The 18,821-nt window shown below is 38.0% G+C and overlaps 4 protein-coding genes across 7 annotated transcripts; all 4 read right to left on the reverse strand.

Moving 5' to 3' along the window:
• Positions 1–129: 129 nt before the first annotated feature.
• On the reverse strand, positions 130–2,347 carry LOC140797449 (uncharacterized). Its single transcript, XM_073150879.1, has 7 exons — positions 2,160–2,347; positions 1,196–1,238; positions 1,016–1,108; positions 862–924; positions 665–760; positions 467–544; positions 130–391 (listed from the first exon to the last, which is right to left on the reverse strand). The coding sequence occupies exons 1-7, from the start codon at positions 2,294–2,296 to the stop codon at positions 305–307; spliced, it is 597 nt and encodes a 198-aa protein (XP_073006980.1). The 5' UTR covers positions 2,297–2,347; the 3' UTR covers positions 130–304.
• A 498-nt stretch (positions 2,348–2,845) lies between these two features.
• On the reverse strand, positions 2,846–10,158 carry LOC140797450 (carbon catabolite repressor protein 4 homolog 6). 4 transcript variants are annotated; one of them, XM_073150884.1, is made up of 17 exons: positions 9,991–10,157; positions 9,441–9,912; positions 8,660–8,826; positions 8,420–8,485; positions 7,636–7,688; positions 7,257–7,338; positions 7,083–7,132; positions 6,716–6,806; positions 6,417–6,509; positions 6,195–6,227; positions 6,010–6,104; positions 5,751–5,902; positions 5,513–5,646; positions 4,529–5,287; positions 3,955–4,043; positions 3,331–3,415; positions 2,846–3,160 (listed from the first exon to the last, which is right to left on the reverse strand). In XM_073150884.1, exons 1-17 carry the CDS (start codon positions 10,075–10,077, stop codon positions 3,092–3,094), a joined length of 2,577 nt encoding a protein of 858 aa, XP_073006985.1. In that variant the 5' UTR covers positions 10,078–10,157; the 3' UTR covers positions 2,846–3,091. The 4 variants fall into 4 exon arrangements, with proteins under 4 accessions (XP_073006985.1, XP_073006984.1, XP_073006982.1 ...); XM_073150883.1 differs by having other exon boundaries at positions 4,529–5,646; positions 5,760–5,902; positions 9,991–10,158; XM_073150881.1 differs by having other exon boundaries at positions 4,529–5,646; positions 9,991–10,156.
• A 197-nt stretch (positions 10,159–10,355) lies between these two features.
• Positions 10,356–13,931, reverse strand: LOC140797451 (uncharacterized). Its single transcript, XM_073150885.1, has 7 exons — positions 13,786–13,931; positions 13,459–13,654; positions 12,897–12,982; positions 12,656–12,802; positions 11,619–11,742; positions 10,806–11,092; positions 10,356–10,707 (listed from the first exon to the last, which is right to left on the reverse strand). The coding sequence occupies exons 2-7, from the start codon at positions 13,634–13,636 to the stop codon at positions 10,615–10,617; spliced, it is 915 nt and encodes a 304-aa protein (XP_073006986.1). The 5' UTR covers positions 13,637–13,654; positions 13,786–13,931; the 3' UTR covers positions 10,356–10,614.
• A 1,008-nt stretch (positions 13,932–14,939) lies between these two features.
• Positions 14,940–18,674, reverse strand: LOC140798158 (uncharacterized). The gene is made up of 6 exons (XM_073151922.1): positions 18,469–18,674; positions 17,499–17,654; positions 17,212–17,379; positions 16,820–16,974; positions 15,591–15,760; positions 14,940–15,209 (listed from the first exon to the last, which is right to left on the reverse strand). The coding sequence occupies exons 1-6, from the start codon at positions 18,542–18,544 to the stop codon at positions 15,155–15,157; spliced, it is 780 nt and encodes a 259-aa protein (XP_073008023.1). The 5' UTR covers positions 18,545–18,674; the 3' UTR covers positions 14,940–15,154.
• Positions 18,675–18,821: the final 147 nt, after the last annotated feature.

An 18,821-nucleotide genomic window follows, 5' to 3' on the forward strand; every position in this document is an offset into this window, starting at 1 on the left:
GTGTTGCTTTAAGATATCTTTTGATATTGTATTAGCAAAACATAAGTCGGATTAATTTTTCTTTTTACAAAAAAAAAGGCCAGGTAACAATAGAGAGTCAGCAATAAGATGGAAATTACGGCAAATGCATGAAGAACACTTAAATATGAATATATTGATTTTTAACTATCTCTATACAATTAATATGGAACCAGAGAAACCACCTCATACAAGAAATATTATTTACATGAGACATAGACAACAACACCATAAGTCTACTAGAGATTAGAGCATTTAGATGCAAGAGCATGCTTGAATCTGTCCATCAATAAGCCACGCCACCAGAAAATCCATCACCATCATGAAGCAAGCTCTCTGTTAACCAGTAACCATCCCAAGAGCCACCAATTCTCTGATAATAGTAGTGTCAATCGATTAGAAACAATAAATACCAACTATCTTAAATAAAGCAGGGCACAATGTTAACCTGGACCATTGTGAATTGGAAGATCTCTTCTTCCTCCGGCCGCGATCCTTGAATCCAAACTCTTTGTTTGAATCGGTTCTATTAGCAAGTTCAAATATCAGAATATATCTAGTTTTGATCTCGTCGGCTACGGTAATGAGAGAGCTTAACATATTTGAGGTTAAACGGCTGCAGAAGTAAATCTACCCATAGACATACCTCTTCAACCCACAAGCTGCTTAGTATCTTCCTTTCCTTATGTGAAAGCAGAACCCTATAAGTTGAATGGTGAAATATCCGTCTGAAACGCTCAAACTGCAATCATAAATTTGATAAAACAGTGGATGACAAGTAAAACAAAGTTCACTATATTTAGTAGTTTGAAACTAACTTGAAGAAATGGAAAGCTCACCGACCTGCCCCAGATCAAAGTGCGGTCCAAAATACGCGGACCTCTCAAAAGGATCAAACCCTGCAAACTGATTGGAATTATCTTATCAGATTGATCACTTCTGGGTCTACAAAAATGACGCCAGGAAAAATGCTGTAATCACACAAGTGAAAAATTACCCTGTACATGACCTCTATCCCATAGTCTTGACGAGGTTGATCATTATACTTCAAGGCATCAAGCTGGCACTGCACAGCCTCTTCTGAAGTAAACTGAAATAGAAAAATATATATGATTTCAGTAGATATGTAGTCTTGTAATAGATGCAGAGCAATTCATACTAAAGTTTGGAACATTACGTTGAGTCTGGGGCCGAAAGGTTTTTTCTTGCAAGACTCGAGCCTGCAGAACCAGGGTAAAATCAGGAAATAATTAATGAACAAATATAGATCTCAAGAAAGATGATTAAAAAACTATCCAAACCCAATGTAACATGATATTAGCAATATCCTGGCATAAGCAAGCAAAAAGACAGCTGATGAGGTGTGTCTGAATACTCAACTCATAGAATTAAATAAGCAACACTATGCTGGAATGTTTGGTTTACTGACCTCTTAACTAGAAATATGTGATTGGATAGACAATATTCATGTCTCTGAATAATGAAAAACCACAGAGAGAGATGGGGGTGGTGGCGGCGGCAGAGGGGGGAGGAGTCATATATTGGCGCAGGAAAGAATTTAAAGAATCTAAGAGTGCAACTATATGATAGACATTTTTTATACAAATAATTGGGCAAGTATGATGTGCCTCGGTATGTAACCAAATGGAGATATATTGCCAAAGCCAAAAGTACAACATGAGATGCTTGATGGACATCTATAAATTAAGTTCACATGCAGTGTAACTGACTAAGTAATTCTGCTTTCTTTTTACACATTTTGACAATTATTTTGCCAAGCAAACATTTAGTTCACTCAATGAGCGTTAATAAAATGAAATCTACCATCGGGGAATAATACAGAACATTTAACATACAATTCTATAAATTAGCACTTAATCATTTTATAAATTTATATTGCAAGGCATAATGAAACCAGATCATGAACTCAAGGCCCAGCTGCAATCTTTCTCGTCTCGTCGCCACTTACGCTTGATTACCAACAGAAAGGAGTCAAAATGGTTTCATTTTGGTCATGCGTAAGTCAAATTTCTCAATACTAGTACATAAAATCTACAATAACAAAACCTAAAAGAGATGGAAGGAGGAAATTAACGTTGTGCTACGACGATTACAGAAGAATCTTAGACAGGGAAAAATACCAAGCCGAGGAGAATGAATCAGGAACGGGGATGTCCGAGGAGGCTCTGAAACGAGCTGTCGCGAAGGAACGTTTGGATCGATTGCTGCGGATTGGCTCCGCCAGGAGAGAGATCGGCTGAGGGGACGACGACGCCATTTCCACGACTCACTTCTCTTTCCCTTAATCCTTCTGTTTAAAAATCATCGAACTAGATTGCAAATTTTCTTCTCCCTCTAACGTGGAAGGCGCACGTGACCCTCGGAACATGATCACGTGTACGCCAGGTGGACGTATACAATCCATTTCATTAGGAGAGCGAAGGTTTAATACTTTTTAAAGCCTAGGCCACATAAATTCGTCCGCTCAAAAACACTGAAACGTGGCCTCAGATTTTTGATCTTTTACTCTTTTTTTTTCTTTGGTTGGGTGAAAAAGGCAAAGTATTAACTCAGAAGTAAGAATACAATATAAGATGTCTTTTTTTCTTAAGATAATGGATGTTACTTTTAACCTTACTGCCAGTAATGCTGGCATCCCAGAAAGAAAGAAAAGAAGCTCATGGGTTTCCATTAGGACAGCAGACCGGGGAGATGGCAACAGGGTCAATCAGTTAATTAAGAAAGTGGTTCGAACGATCTAACAAGCATAATATCTTACAAAAGGGGAACTACTTCTAGGCTACTAAGGCAAACAAATACATTCTGAGATGAGAAAAGGTAAATTATATTTCAGCCAAATGCATAGCAAATAAATTGGTTCATTCACTCTTGTTTGTTGATCAAAAAGAAGAGCAAAAGAAGTTCGTATCAAGCTTAATATGTGCCACATAGTAAGGTTTGCCTCTCGCCAAGGATTGCTTACATCTCATCATCCTCGAGTCCTACATCCGCAGGAACCTTACGCATTTCGAGCCCTTTTGTCGTTACAACTGTTTGATCTTTGACCACTAACCTATTTAGTGGAGAGGCCATTAGCAAAAGCCAACTGACAAACCAAGGCAATATGATCGCTTCCCCATTTCTGTGAAGCAAGAAAGAGGCTGGTCAGTCTATGCAGCATGCTATTGTTGCAAGAGGAAACAAAATTAAAAGGATAAAAGGAATGATGAAATTCGTAGCAGCTCATGGGGATTATCTTTGAAATTTTTTGCTGATAGGCTGTCCATGAAATGAACTGTCAAAGATTAGTACCTTGGTAGGAAAACCACTTGTCTGTTGCAAAACATGTTTGGGAAGTGTATCCAGTACTTTAACAGTTTGCAGACCTTCAGAATACCTGTAATTCATCAGGAACAATCATCAGTTACTAGTGGACCAGAATAGATATCGACATATAATAAAGGAAACCAGCAATATTGGTTACAAGTTTTAGGTTAGACAGGCTGGCCACATCTGTAAGCTACCTAGTTGCGTTAAAAAAACAATCACTGAGAAGAAGGAATCCTTTAAACAATACAGGGGGAGAGAGAACTGAGCTCCGTATTGCTATCGTGATACACTATACCTCGGAATTATCCTACTGGTTCTACACAATATGGATGAACTTACAAGATCTGTCCGTATGTACTGTCTACAATTGTGCACACAGAAAGTTTTAAATCTAAGGCATAATCACAGTGATATGCTTCAGAGAAAAAAAATAGCAAGTTTTATTTTTGTTTAATGCTAATCCCTATAGAACTTTTCATGAACCTTAATTTCATTATCAGAACCTTGAACAGTGTAAATTAATAAAACTATGGGAAAGAACAGGAAGCAGGTATGCATGTTGAGAAATGAGCAGTACACACGGCAAGTTAGCAAAAGGTTACTCACCATATGTAGTCAACAGTGCCCATGAATTGTCTGTTGTAACTAGTGACTTGAGGTTCTCTAGTGGAATCTTTTGTCCCCGCATAATCCTGCTGAGAAGAAACATAACAGATCCCAAATTATCTCAATCCATCATGCTAAAAAGATCCTCTATATCATTCACTAGGGTAGCAGTGAGACCTTGTCCAACTAATAACTTTTTGCAATTTATTACTATCTGTTTCTCTATGATCACATGCCCATGGCTATCTTTTCATTGCAAATGTATTTTGGGTGTTTGTGGAGTTCTGTGGAGATGGAAACTTTACTTGGAAACTTTACTTAAGAATAAAGCACTAATGAATTGCCAGATAAGGAAAACTATGCTCCTTTCTCTATTAGTCCATTAGTTATACCTTATCCTTAACCCAAGCCACTGTGGGTAATAAATAGGAAAGTACTGCAATTTACTGCTGATGGAATTAATAAATGGTGAGGTTGATGACCAATCATGGGACAAATTTAAAGTATTCGCAATATAAGTAGGAATGTTGCTACAATAAATGACTCCTTTGAAAAATGAGACAGAATTATGTACCTCTGCATCTGTATATGCACTTCTTAACTTCATATTGTGTTCAATAGCAGTGCACTCTTCATCTCCAGATGCAGCCTTAATTTCCATTGGTGTCCACAAGTATGGATTGTAAGTAAACTTCTCTAGATTAGCACCGCAGGGATCTTCTTCAGTGTCAATGAATAATGATGAACATTTCTGCAAATTCTTACAGGATAATGAGTTATTTTGTCCTAATGATGTTGGGAACATTTCATTTTGACATTCCTGTGGATCCTCACTCCCAAGAAGCTCTTTATAAAAATTTGGATCAGAATTCTCATGTGAGCTGGATATATCATGAAATATACAATCGCCCTCAGGATTACCATCAGGAATTTTTCCTTGAAGACTAAGGCCAAAGGAAGAAGCAGAATCCCCTGAATATTTAATAGTTTCTTCAAACTCCAGTTGATTAGGAGCATAATCATTGGAAACGGCCTTAGGAATGATAGTTTCACAGTTTGTTGATACAAAATTACCATGGTATCCATAAGAATTTGCATCTTTGATTTCACCAAGAGACAAATCAGGAAACTTCCCCAAAAATTCACAGCAATTAGATACTTCTGACATACCATTATCGCAAGTCCTTTGACCCGATACAAGTGGATCAGCCCTTTCCTTTTCAGCAGTCAAATCCTTTGAGCTCTCCATGCCATGTAGAGCAAATAATTTGACATCAACAAAAATTTCCTGGATGACGTCGCATGATGTCTCTGCTGAAATAACATTCTTGTCCTGTATAGATTCAGAAGCTAGATGATTCTTTGCAGCCTCTCCACATAAAGAACTCTCATTGCTACTTTCAGAAGACAAAGTCCAACTAAATTTAGTTGAAATTTCAGGATCAGATATGTCTTTCTCTACAAGTGATGAATCACTGCATTCAGAGAATTCGTGGTTCTCCAGAGATAAATCTTTATGCATACTATCTACTACTTCAGTGGAATTTGACTTAAGAACCTGACTGTTTAAGATATCAGAAAATGGAGTGTCTGTCACCATGTCTTCTCCTCTAATTTCATTTTGGGCTCTACCAGAGCATTCTTTACTGCAGTAAGCAATCTCTGGTGCCAAGTCCTGACTCCCATTTGCATCTGTATATAAAGAGATACTATCCAACTCAACACAAGCTTGACATTATCCCTTTATGAACTACATTTGTCTCAATTATCCACAATGAACCAACCAGCAAACATACCTGCTTTACCTATATGACTAGTGTCACTATTAGGATTTGACTCCAAATTTGCATTTGCCATGTCATCTTGAGGTATAAAATTATCACAATTATTCCTTCCTACCTTAGAAATAATTTCTTTGTTATCTGAATAAGCAACAGATGGATGAGAACTGCAACAGAAAGAAAAACATTTCAGAAGAGAAGCTCATGTAGGTAGAAAAGAACATTATCATCAGGTACCAATGCTTACTTGGAGAAAATTAAAGGCAAATCTTACTTGGAAAAATTAGAGGCAGCATAAGGCCTTCGTGCGCTACTATTGGCAGAATATTGTCCTGATACCTGAGTGCGAGCAAGTCCAGACAAATTTAACTGCATGGTTGTCAGAAAGAAATAAACAAGTTTAAACCATGAAGTTTGCCAATTCATTATCTAATATCTGAATAATAATAAAAATTGTACCTTCTGCTCAGATATAAAATTGTACAGTGGACTCTGAATATAAAAGAAAAAGCATGTCACAAATCAAGATAATTGTGTGTGAACATAAAAATGCACACAACATACATAAACATGTGTGTGTGTGTGTGAGAGAGAGAGAGAGAGAGAGAGAGAGAGAGAGAGAGAGAGAGAGGGAGGGAGAGATTGTACTATGTAAAGTGGGCAAGAAACAAGAAAGCTTACCTTTGGTGTACAATTGAAATCTCCACAAATGATAACTGGAGCATCATTCCAAAGCTTAGAAACAGTATAAGCTTGGTCAAGGAGTGTCCTTACCTGTCAAAAGCTGAAGTTAGGAAAATTACTTGTAGCTAATATGCTCTCAAGCATAATCCTCAAGATAAAGAAAGTGCGGAAAGGCCTTGTTAACTCTTAAGGATATCACAAATAGAAAAGACAGTAATTTTGAAAGTTCTTTCTCTGGTAATGAATGGATGCATAAAGGGATTGAAAGAGATCCATGTTATAGGGTATCCAAATACCTGACCAATTTTAATTTCGCCTCTCTTTGGGTTGTAGAGAACATGAATGTTACACACCACAACTTGGTTAGCATGTCTTGATTGGTTGGAACTGCAAGAGAACTTATATTATAGGATACAAATTATGGACCTTTGGGCATTAAGTATTGACATGAGAAATTAATGAAGCATAGATGTCAAAAAGGAAAGATTCAAGCTTGGGCTTCGAAAGTAAAACAGAAAAAAGAAAAAGAAAAAAAAGATGCCATTCAGGCTAGGGTACACTGAAAATAGGTAATATCAGAATTTATGTTAAATGCCCTGATAATGGTTGCTTTGAACAAAGATAGGACAATAATATTTTTTTTTTCCAAAAGAACATACGTACCTTGAAGGCAAAGATGCAGAATCATTTCCAACAGGGCCTTGAATCCTTGACTGGCCAAGAAAAAGAATGCCGCTATATTTAAATGGCACAACACAATGTTACCCACTGAAAGATAAACAGAATGCATGCATGAACACCTTCATATAAATTAATCTGGCAAAGGATCGAGTGTACCTCCAAAACGCAAATCTGCGCTACATTGTTTCGAAGTCCAAGTTTATTGAACTCAATCTGCTCCTCATGCCGTAGCTGGAATCTGATGCAAAAAAGGAAAATGATAACTAAAATATCCTAATTCTAAATTAGCAATGAAATCCTAATGAAACTACATCTAAGATAACCAGTACATATTCATGTTATCTACCTAGAAAATCAAGTAAAGATATGTTAAAAGAGTTTATTCTGTAATATCATCAAAATTTCTGTATTAGCAACATAAATAGAACAGAAAAGGTACAAAAACTTAATGTTAATGATACAAATCATAGAAATGCAATCAAAAGATAGATAATTAAACCTTAATATATATAGACAGAATAGTTAAGAGATCTACCTATTGTCCCGCCAAAAGATTGCACACCCATCAATAGCATTTCCAGTGCGCATCTGCACGATCGATTTAACATTTTTATATTAAAAAAGCAAAATCAACTATAGGTTTTGTTAGATTCTCATAGTTGAAAGTTCCATTTGGAAATATGTGCTTGCACGTGGTTATCTAAGTAGTGATGGCCACAAAATCCTATTGTAAGTTAGATTTATTATTATTTTGTCCAAAATAGTTAGAAACATAAATTCAACAAAGCTAACTAGCCATTTAAGTGCAAGTAGAACTAGGGTTTGAACTAATGCTTTAATCTAATTTAATTTATGATAGTTGATTATCTAAAATATCAGTCTAAATCCTATTGTAAGTAAGATTTATTAATTTTTTTGTCTAAGATAATTAGAAACATCAAGTTCAACAAAGCTAACTAGCCATTTAAGAGCAAGTAGAACTAGTGTCAGAACAAATGCTTTAATCTTATTTGATCTATGATAGTTGATTATCTAAAAATCTCAGTCTGAAGCAGCTAATTCTGAGTTGTTTTTATGCAGTTAAACTGATTGATAGAGACAATAGAAGGATCATTTTCAGAATCAGATAACTGCAGTCAGCCAATGGGAAAAATCCACACAACTATAATGGTCTTGAACAATTTTAGCATTCTCATTCACATAGAATCTCCCTAGCCTACTTTATGTAGAAACCTAGCTAAGTTCATACATATTAATTTATACACATCAAAATATATCAATTAAAACAAATTGAAAAGGCAAAGGAGTCCAAAAATTACCTTCCATATACCACTATATCCTCTGATTGCCAGTTCTTCTTTTAGCTCATGAAATTTGTCAACCTCCTAAAAGTGATATTAGCAAATAACTAATAAGATGAGGGCCACTGCAGCTATTGTAATGCAACAGAACAATAAAAAAAACAGCTAAATGCTTGCAAACCATCCTCATTTAGGTGCAAATACAATAAAATGGAAGATCTTCACGAAAGTGGTCGTTATATTTGTAAAAGAATTTACCTGAAGACAAATTACATCAGGGGACCACAATCCAAACTCAAAGAGTAACCTTTTCTTCCTCCATTCCCAATCCAAAATGTAATTAGGTATGTGAAAGTAAAGTTTGGATTGATGCTCTCGAGCCAGGTAATCAGCAAGAATGTTGTATGAGAGCACAAGAAAACGCTCTGAAGGAGTCCAAAATATTGAAAAGTAAAATAACTATGCAGTGAAAAGATAAGTACAAAAAAGGATAAAGTGACAAACAACAGAAGTAACTGAATCTCCTTCTCTCTCAAAAAAAACAGAGAGAGAGAGACAGAGAGAGAGAGAATTAAAACTGAAAAGTTCTCGTTCGCTTTTAACTTATAGGTAAAATAGTGAAATGGAGTCGAAATTTGATGGGTAGACTTGTAAAATTTCATATTTAAATTATGAGTGTATTGGTAGACAACCATAGGAAATAACAAAAACTAAGAAAGCTACACAACACAGTCTTACACCTTTTTTACAATAAGTATCAACTACCATGTTTTGAATCATGCATACAACTGACCTTATTCTCAGCTACATATGCACAAACTGCTACTTAACACAGTTAATTTACCTTATCTCAATAACTTGTTTTGTCAAGTACAATCAACATTATAAAATAAATCATCATTCTAACGGTTCAAGTGCAACCAAGCACACACGTTTTGCAAGCTCCCTCATTTAGAAATAACGTTCAATCGTATAGCCTGAAACAGTAAACTCTCCATGTATTTAAAACCCCAGCGAAACAAAAGATAACAGCTCTCACCAGATTGCGGTGGCGGCTGTGAAGAAGCAAAGCACCAGTCCCGGCGATAATCTGCTAACCTGGGCTGTGGTGGCTGAGGGTTTTCCACCTTAGGCGGAGGAAAGGGTCCATAGGAAATCGTAGGAGCGCCATATGCAGTCGCTGGAGGACCATACGACGGCGGCGGAGGCCCAAATCCTGGAGCAGGAGGATAACAATAAGGCGGAGGGTGCCCGTTTCCGGCCGGCGGAGGACCATACCACTGTGGCGGCGGCCGAAAGTAAGGGATTCGCGGGCGGTACGACTGCCTCGGAGCACCTCGAGGAACCCAACCGGCGCCGCCTCTCTGGCCATGACGCATCTCGTAGTTCGCGTCCCTCACGTTCTTGATGTGCGAGTCACCGCTGACGAACACGCCATCGTCGCCGCCTTCCGGCGCCGGCGGCCGCCCCCGGTCGCAGAAGCCTCGTCGCCATGGATTCCGGCCTCGAGCCTGCTCGAAAGAGAAGAAATGGCGTCAGGGTTACGGCTAGGGTTTCGAGGGGTTCGAAGGAGTGGAGGATCAACGCACGTTGAAGCGGGAAGAAGAAGAAGACGACATGGAGGAGTTGGTCGCGGAGGCGGCGACGGAGTGAAGCGAAGGAGAAGTGAATCGCATGGCGATGTTCACAAATTGGAAGGCGAGGAGACGAGGAGACGCATCCCGAATCCCGCTGCTCGGGAGAAACACCGTCACGAGGAGACAGTATAATATACTACATCTCCATTTTCAATTTTTTTTTATATGAAAATAAATAGGCTAAGAAAGAGATAACGCGATTGTGACCTTAATAAGATCAATATTTGATTTATATGATCATTATGCTCATGATGTTAGAGCTTTCTGCCTTTAGAAATCTAAAAGCAAAGAAACAAATAGAGAATTAACAAGCACAGTGATGAACTCTTTTTTTTATATTCTCTTTATATAAAGATGAACTTTGTTGTGCGAAATTAAAGCTTTCCGAGTTCTACAATAGGAATATCTGGCAAATTCTGGAGTCCAAATGTGGGCCACCCATCATGTACACCCAAAGAAGTTTTGAAGTAAAAGGGAAAAATTCCATCTTCCTTGACAAAGATTTATACAACTACTATAAGAGAACATATAAATGCTCCTCTGTCTTGCTATGATCATATATCCAGACAAGTAGCTCTATAGAAGATTCAGAATTTTCAGACGCTGCTCATGTTCTGGGTCCAATTTTGGTACGGTATAACATCCACGGAGGTCTTCTACTACATATTCCTGCAGATCATCGAAATCGACTGAAACTAAATCAATATGATGTTAAAGGTGTAACAAAGTTTGAAGAAATTTAAGTATCTACTAAAGAATATTCTTGCCTTTGTAAGCTCCCTCTTGGTCAGGATGTGATAGTGTCTCTGCCAGATCCTCTGAATGGCCATGGTGGCGGCAAGGAAACCATAGGCGATTCCGAGGATAGCAAAAACAATGACAAAGATGACAACCAGAGCAAAGCAAGCCTCCATCGAAGCAGGGAAGCAGTCCAAGATGCCCCACCCATAGCAGCAGTTACGGCATCCAGTTATGCAGGGATCATTGTTATTGAATGATGAGCAATGCAGCATCAGCCCGACAAAGCCAAGCAACACAAAGAATACCAAGACACCTGCAACATGTGCAACAAGCCCATCTTAGCTCCTAGAGGTAAAACTAACCAGTATAAAACTATATTCTCATCCGCCATATCATCAGCCTCGTAAGTTCTTTAAGTTTGAGGTAACTAAGAAACTAACGATCACATGACAAGTCAGACCGGAAGAAAAATAACACAAAGCAGAAAATTGCTGAATTAAGCTGCATGTTCCAGGTAGTAGTCAATGTAAGTTCCTGTTCATCACTACAAATTAAACCATTCCACCAAGATTCAATATAATAGCATTTCAAATGGGGGTTCACCATCTTGTTCAAGTTGTGGCTAACTTGACTGTAATTATGTAGTCATTAGAAGTTAATATACAAGGAAAATTGTGACTCAAAAAATCGCAATAATAGCACATTTTTTTTGTAGTTAAATAGCACCTAGACAGTGTGATCCAGCACTATGCATTGAAGGAGTCCATCAAGGCCTGAAATTTTCAATTCATAATAAGATGGGACAACTAAAATGCACAAGAAGATCATGACTCATGTACCTATGCAGTAATAGAACGGTATAGGATGCTTCGAAAGTATGCGGTCCCAACCATCAGTGAAACTGTTTCTGAAGCTCCCATTTTTGTCTAAAAAGTATGCAAATCCACCGATGGTAGCAATAGTCTGGACCAGAAAGAAAGAAGAAAAAAAGAAAGAACAGAGAAATTAAACCTCTAGAAGAGACCATATAGACTGCATACCAGCACCGAAGAAAATAGTTTAACTATTCCACCAACATGATGTGATCACCAAAGTGACTTCATTAAACGTAGCAGACAAATCCAAATTTTTAAAGTTCTAAATCTTCGTCCTCTAGAGCTTTCTAGAATCAACGGTAATAGAGGTAAAAACAGGCAATCTTCTCTGAAAATTGCAAATATCATCTGAAGTAGCCATCATTTAGTCAAAGAATAACTTGTACATGCAAGAATTCTAACAGATGGAATAAGCTCTCTGCATTGTTCATAAAATATTTATAGCTAATATGCTATTTGCACGGTTAAGTACGTGAAGACATTAAGGTGTCACATTGTGCAACATTGTTTTAGCAATCTAATGAATTATCAAGAGGACATGAAGTTCACTATGAAATAGTAAAGATCATTTCAAAATTTTAAATCCTTCAATACTGACTAAAATTGTGTAGACTAAGGTACCGAACATTGACTCCAACTAAAAGTACTTAGCTACAACAAGAACAATATGGAGACTGAAAAAACACAGTTGATGTTGAAAAAAAAAATAACAAAGCTGCACTACATGGAAAAAAAATTGTGGTAATGACGAGTATTGCTGTACCAACAATAAACAGAACAAAACCTAGCACCTATCCTCCCACTATTCCAACAAATGCAAATTAAGTATGGGTTGCCAGAATTTTTCTCTTGAAAGTCAAAATGGTGTATTATACGTGAAAAGCAATTTTGAGACATTCTTCATCTTTTGACCAAGTTCAGTAGATATTTCTATATCTTCATACTTTAACAATTAAACAGGCATGCATTGGGAAGAAAAAAAACAAAAACTCAATTCTTACAGTTTGTATAGCAAGGAATACGAGGAGAACATCTCTTGCGACAAAAATGCGGAACTTTATTTTACGCCATGAGTAGTCTTCCAAAAATTCTACTCGGAGATGGAACTGTGCCTTGCATGTCGTGCAGTGCGAGAAGGCATATCCTTCCTATAAATATATATCATGGCAAAAGAAGATCAAATCATCAGTCAACTGATGCGAAATCTCTAAGCAATAAATAAATATCAGTGACACACATTACCTTCACTGATCGCCAATGGTCAAGGCAAGAACGGTGAACAAACTCCTGAGTACCTTTGCACATGCAAGGAGATATTAATTCATCACCTACAACAGAAAAATAAGAACATTAGTCTTCAGCAAAGAGGAAATGCCTTCAGGTACTGCACGATCATTTGTATGCCCTTGGCATAAACCTGGCACCACAGGTGAAAATTTATGGGACAAGTCTGGCATACATAGTCATGATAGACTTCCTAAATGCCTCAATTACTAGCTTCAGATTTCACAAGCAATAACAGCAAGCTTAATATATTAGGAAGAGTTGCAAAATGATCTTACTGCTCACTCTAGCAGATTTATAAGTTCTTGATTTCTCCAAACGCGTCTGTTATAAGCTACAACCCCATTCTATTGGAAGTTCAGACGGGGAAAATGCCTAGTTACGATAACCATATCCATAGATACTATGCATAAATTGAACAGTGCTACAATTTAAGACATTATCCCCCACAAGCTCAAAAATGGAGCTCCAATTATTGCGAATCGACCTAAAAAAATTGACTAAAATCCAGAAAAGTTACCTTGTTCAGAATCATACTCGAGGCAGATACGGCAGCACGCGGCCGAAGCAGCCTCGATCTCCTCGTCCTTTATATCACTCGAGCTCGCAGTAGTTGATTCATCCTTTTTTTGGAGAAGGGGGTCCGAATCGTGCTGGTTCGTCTCTTCATCCCGAACCATCTGCTGCTTTCCTAGCATCAGAATCGATCCAGAAACCTAGAGGCCACCACAACCCTCAATTCCAAATCCAATCTCGAGGTGCTTGCTGAATCCGTAAAAGAACCCAAACCAATCAAAACATCAACTGGATCGAATGCCAGAATAAGGTAAGAGAACTAGCAACAAACCTTTATCTCTGAAAGCAGGCAGTCTCGAAATCGCGATAAATAATAATTCGTGGGAGAAGCTTCGAGGAGTTTTGGAGAAAGCGAAGCTGGAGAAGAAGCCGGGAGTTTTCTCGCGATAGTTTTGGCGTTTTGGCTTCGGAACGAATGAGACGCGTACGTGCGGCTTTAATAGTAGATACGTTACACTGAAAGGTCCGCTGATCGGACGGTAGGGAAGTCGATAGTGCGTGGATATAGGATATGATCATGGGGATATAGCCGTCGGATTGTTTCTTTAATGCAGTGGAATTGGGCCCCACAGGTGGGCCCATGGATAAGATAAGATCGCGTGAGCGTCACGTTAGGCCCACAGAGAGCCCCGTGAGTAGGTGGGGGTCCTGGGGATTATTTTTTTTTTGGTTGTGAAATAGGTCAGTTTATAGGAGTAGGTAAGTTGGAATTATTTTTATAGGAATAGGTGAGTTATGTTGGCAAACAATTAAATGTATAGACATACATAAAATAATGTGGCGTAAAGCGTTGCGCTTCTAATTAGTTGTAAATATAAACCTATTTTGTAATGGCCGTTGCCCTTTGGCCACAGTAATTAAAAATTAAATAAACAACGATCCTTAAATATGTCATACATGCGTCACATTTGATAGCCGACTCTTGGATTTCCGGACTAGAATTTGAATGTGGCATTACTTGACTTTGAATTTTTGACGTTCTTATTAAGTTGTTTTCTTTGGTTAAAAGAAAGGGGAAAAAAAGATAGCAAGACTTTTCTAAGCTCGCGGAATGGAAATAGAACAACAAAACAACACCGTAGCAGAACTGCGATTGAGGAGCAATCAACACAGCTCAAGAAAATACACCTGGTTTTGATAACCGAAGAAATTTTGATGTTGATGGAGTGAAAATTGTAGTTATCCACATTTGCCTAGATCAGACTAATGTTCTACAGCATGGGAACTTACCTGGAAGCAAAAGAACTATACAATTACAAGCCAGAAGCAGTAGATTATCTCATATGTAACACCAAAGAGGTTCAATATGTAATAGGCATCTACGGTCAACAAAAACAGAGGAATTTTCATCAAGGTTTACTACCAAGTCTGAGTATAACAAAATGGAAGCATAATTCACAAGAATTGTTGTCACGAACCACAAACTGAAAACGAAGTAACAAGATGGTCTCTTATTTCAGGTCTGTAAAGAATAATGTTGTTGTGCCCCAGTGACAGATATATGATTAACAAAATAATATATATAGGTCGGGGTGACAGAACAAGTTCACACAATCAATTATAGTATGGGAAATTTCTGATACAATACACAATGCCTTTCACTAGAGCAAAAGCAAATTAATTCCAGATCTTATAGTCTTTCAAGAATATCCTTCCAGCATGATATAGACAAAGCCACTTGGGGTTGAGGTTCTCCTGTTAGCAGAAATAACAATGACGGGTTATTCAAACTAATCATAAGAAAGGACAACCCATCCAAACATTTACTCTATTCTTTGCTTTCTTCCAAACAAAGCATCAACTTTCCAGAAGCTGCTTTGCTTCTCCAGGACTTTAGAGTTGCCATCGAGTTTTGATTGGAAGGACAAATAATGCAATATACTGTTAAACCTATCTTTTTGTATGTCTAGAATATCTTAGCATCTCAACGATTAACATTGAATACTACTCACTATATATTTTATTATTAGCAGAGAAGACAATAAATGGTAGCCACCTCTTTCTTTGGCTGGAGTGTTGGAGAGAAACTGCACATAAGACAGTACTTATGTTCTAATGGAAAAAATCATGTTTTACCTCTTATAGTAAGCATAGCCTGCAAAGGCAATCCCTCCAATAGCCACAAGCCCAAGAAGAACAATCAGTGCAACCAACCAACCAGACATCCCACTTTTCTTGTTCTTGTTCGACTCAGTTATGCTGAAGTCACCACAGCCTTGCAGATTACATGCTTCCTGTCTAGCAGGCTGCCACCAGATCAAGTCAATAATGAGAACAATAACACACATGACAGTGCATGACCAACCAGCTTGATGACCCAAACCAAAAATATCGAATAACAAGGATCATGACCTAGAAAGAAGTATCTGGCTGGGAAGTAATATCTTTTAATTTTTTTTTGCATTCTTATTATACCCTTAGGAATTTTAAACGTTAGATCCTCATCAAGCCGATTGATTAACACTTCCCTAACAGCCCAGAAGAAGTGTTCTTATAAAAAATACCGACCTTCAACCTCAAACCTCAATGTTGTTGACCTTTCTAGATGTCAAGTGCCCCAAGTGAGAGTTTAAGAGTATGAAGATGATAAATACGCTATCTTCCTCTGCCATCTTACTTTGAAATTCCTCCCAAGTCCCAACTTGAAATCAAACACCGATTTGTCGGACCCCACAAAGTTTTGGGTTCGTAAGTGACGGGATATCCTTTCCTTATCAGATTAATTTGTGGGTAAATATTTGTCTTACATAAATGAAAACATGTGGTCCTGTGTTCAATTCTCAATATGTCGATCAGTCAAATGATATGACAAGCCCCACTGTATATGTATAGTGAGGTAACCAAAATAGTTTCCATAAGGGATCATGGATTCTGCTAATTCAACAATGAAGAGGTCATTTATAAATCAGTCTGATAAAGAAATTGTTTCTACAACAAGAGAGGAACTAGTAGAACCACACTGAAATAATAATCAACAAATAAATATGATCCTTTACAGGGAGGAACTTCACCTTGTTAAATGTATCCTGAAATAAATAAAAATATAATGTCTGAAGAATAAATTTGCTGGTTTGATAATAAGAGAACCAGGTGGCTGAAATCTTACAACCACAGTCAAACTGGATATGTTAAAGCAGAGATCCTAAGTCGAACTGAAATAATGACCTTTTCCATTACAAAACCAAGAAAATTAGTAGCATATTTTTGCAGGAAGTCTGATGACTTATATCACATGAGTAATAAATTTGTTAGGAAGTCCTGAAAAGATGTAAGATTATTCAGGACATTGGAACTAGGTAACTTACCATATCCTCCAAAGAACAGCTAGCATCATCCACAGGATAGTGCTTGATAGATGCATCAGCAGTACTGCCAAAGCAAGCGACATCTCGATAACGGACTCCACCATCACAAGGAGAGGAACACTTCATCCATGGCCCAGCAACCCACTTGAAATTTTCTGCATGTATGGAGCATACGAAGTTAATAATTTCCACAGGATCTTACAGCCAGACATGTTGACCAATTATTACTTGGAGAAAAGGAAAATTTTCAATTATTAATAGAGGAACTGAAAAGAATAAAATTTAATTATATACGTTCAATCTCAGTACGGAAATAACACACATTGTTGCCGGGGAGTAGAAGTATATATGAACACGTTACTAACAAGAGGAGAAAATGCTCATCAAATTACCTTGCGGTTTTAACTGCATAGCAAGCTCCGCACCACTCTTACAAAAACCTAATTTACTCTCATTGTTGATAATGGAGGGATCCGAACAATCAGTGCAACAAATGTCCTCCTTGCCAAAGTCCAACTTGTTCTTGCATCTTGCACACTTGTTTGATACTCTTGGCGTTTCTGTTGAAAACAGAAGAGCCAAGGAATCAAAAAGGATCATCTCAAAGAGTAGTTCCTCAAAGGATTTTCCCTTTGGATTCATGCATATACTGAACATATAAGAGGAACCACCAACAGACCTGGTACGCAGCAGTATAAATGTGTATGTAAAGGAAGGCATGGTGGGGTATTTGATTCTCCACAAAGACCATTACAGTTAACTGATTGATCAGCTATAATATTGGCAGCGCCACATCCTCCAAACCAAACGGTCTGGCATGCAGTCCAATAACATCCTACAGTTGCACAATCAGACATTAGCCAGATGCCCAGACATTATCAAATGTATCATCAGGAAAGAAAAATGAAGGAAAGCAAATAATAATAGCTCCACCAATCGAAGGTTCTTTCTCTCACATAATTTCATCCCCCCTCTTCAATTCTTGAACATAGAAAGACCGAAGAAGAGGAGAACCTTGAGAACAAGTCTCAAAGTGGCGAAAAAGCCTTCTAGAAATAGGTATAAACTATATTGAAGAGAAAAGAAATTGCACATTAAAAGCCTGTGTCGAGAGCAAGTCTCCTAATTGATATCAATCAAAATAAGATTACTAGTATATGGAAATAAAACTTCCACCTCTTAGATAGACAAACCTACCGGAACATTTATTCCTAGGAAAAAATAAAATCCTGAACAGAAACTTCAAAACACAATATGTGAATACTGTTATCAGATTTGTGACTGATGAAGCAGCTATATCACATCCTTCAGTGATCCTAAACAACTTCTTAAATCAATTATGAAAACTCGAAAAGCACAACGCAATCATAATTTCCTAACTGAGATGGGGTTTTGCCGATGAACTTGATCAGATTGAACAAACTGGTAGTGCCGGGAACCAAAAAGAAATAAACGAACCATCTTAGATAACAGTAACCAATAGTAATGAGTAATGTCGCGAAAGAAAGAAGGCACATAACCTATAAACTACTGATCCCAGATCACAGAGCTCCCGACCGCGATCTCACATCAACAAGCGAGAAAGAAATGGACTCGAATTTGGGAGAATTAAACAAGAAAGGGATTAGGGTCTACTGTCTGGGAGGTACCGTGAGAGGGGACATCGAGGGAGCTGGCGATAGCAAAGAACGGGATCAAGAGGTAGAGAAGGAGAGGCGTCGCCATTTCCGTCGCCTTCTGCAGCTCGACTCGAGCCTCTCGACGACACGCCACCGACGCCTATTCTGTGGACGACTAGGCCGTAGAAGAAAAAGCGATCGGTGTTCGGCTACCTCATAGGGAACACGTACTGCGAGCTCCATCCGTCAGATATGAATCAAACGGTAGATACGAGCAAGAAGCGGTGTTCTCTGTTTTAGTTGTTGGATGCGTGCTCTCCGGATGATCTTTCGTGCAGTCCTCTCTAACATTATTATGTCTACGTGGCAGGGTGAGTGATTGG

The sequence above is a fragment of the Typha latifolia genome, chromosome 11 (genome assembly GCF_019914945.1).
Source record: "Typha latifolia isolate L0001 chromosome 11, TyphaL0001v2, whole genome shotgun sequence".
NCBI lineage: Eukaryota > Viridiplantae > Streptophyta > Magnoliopsida > Poales > Typhaceae > Typha > Typha latifolia.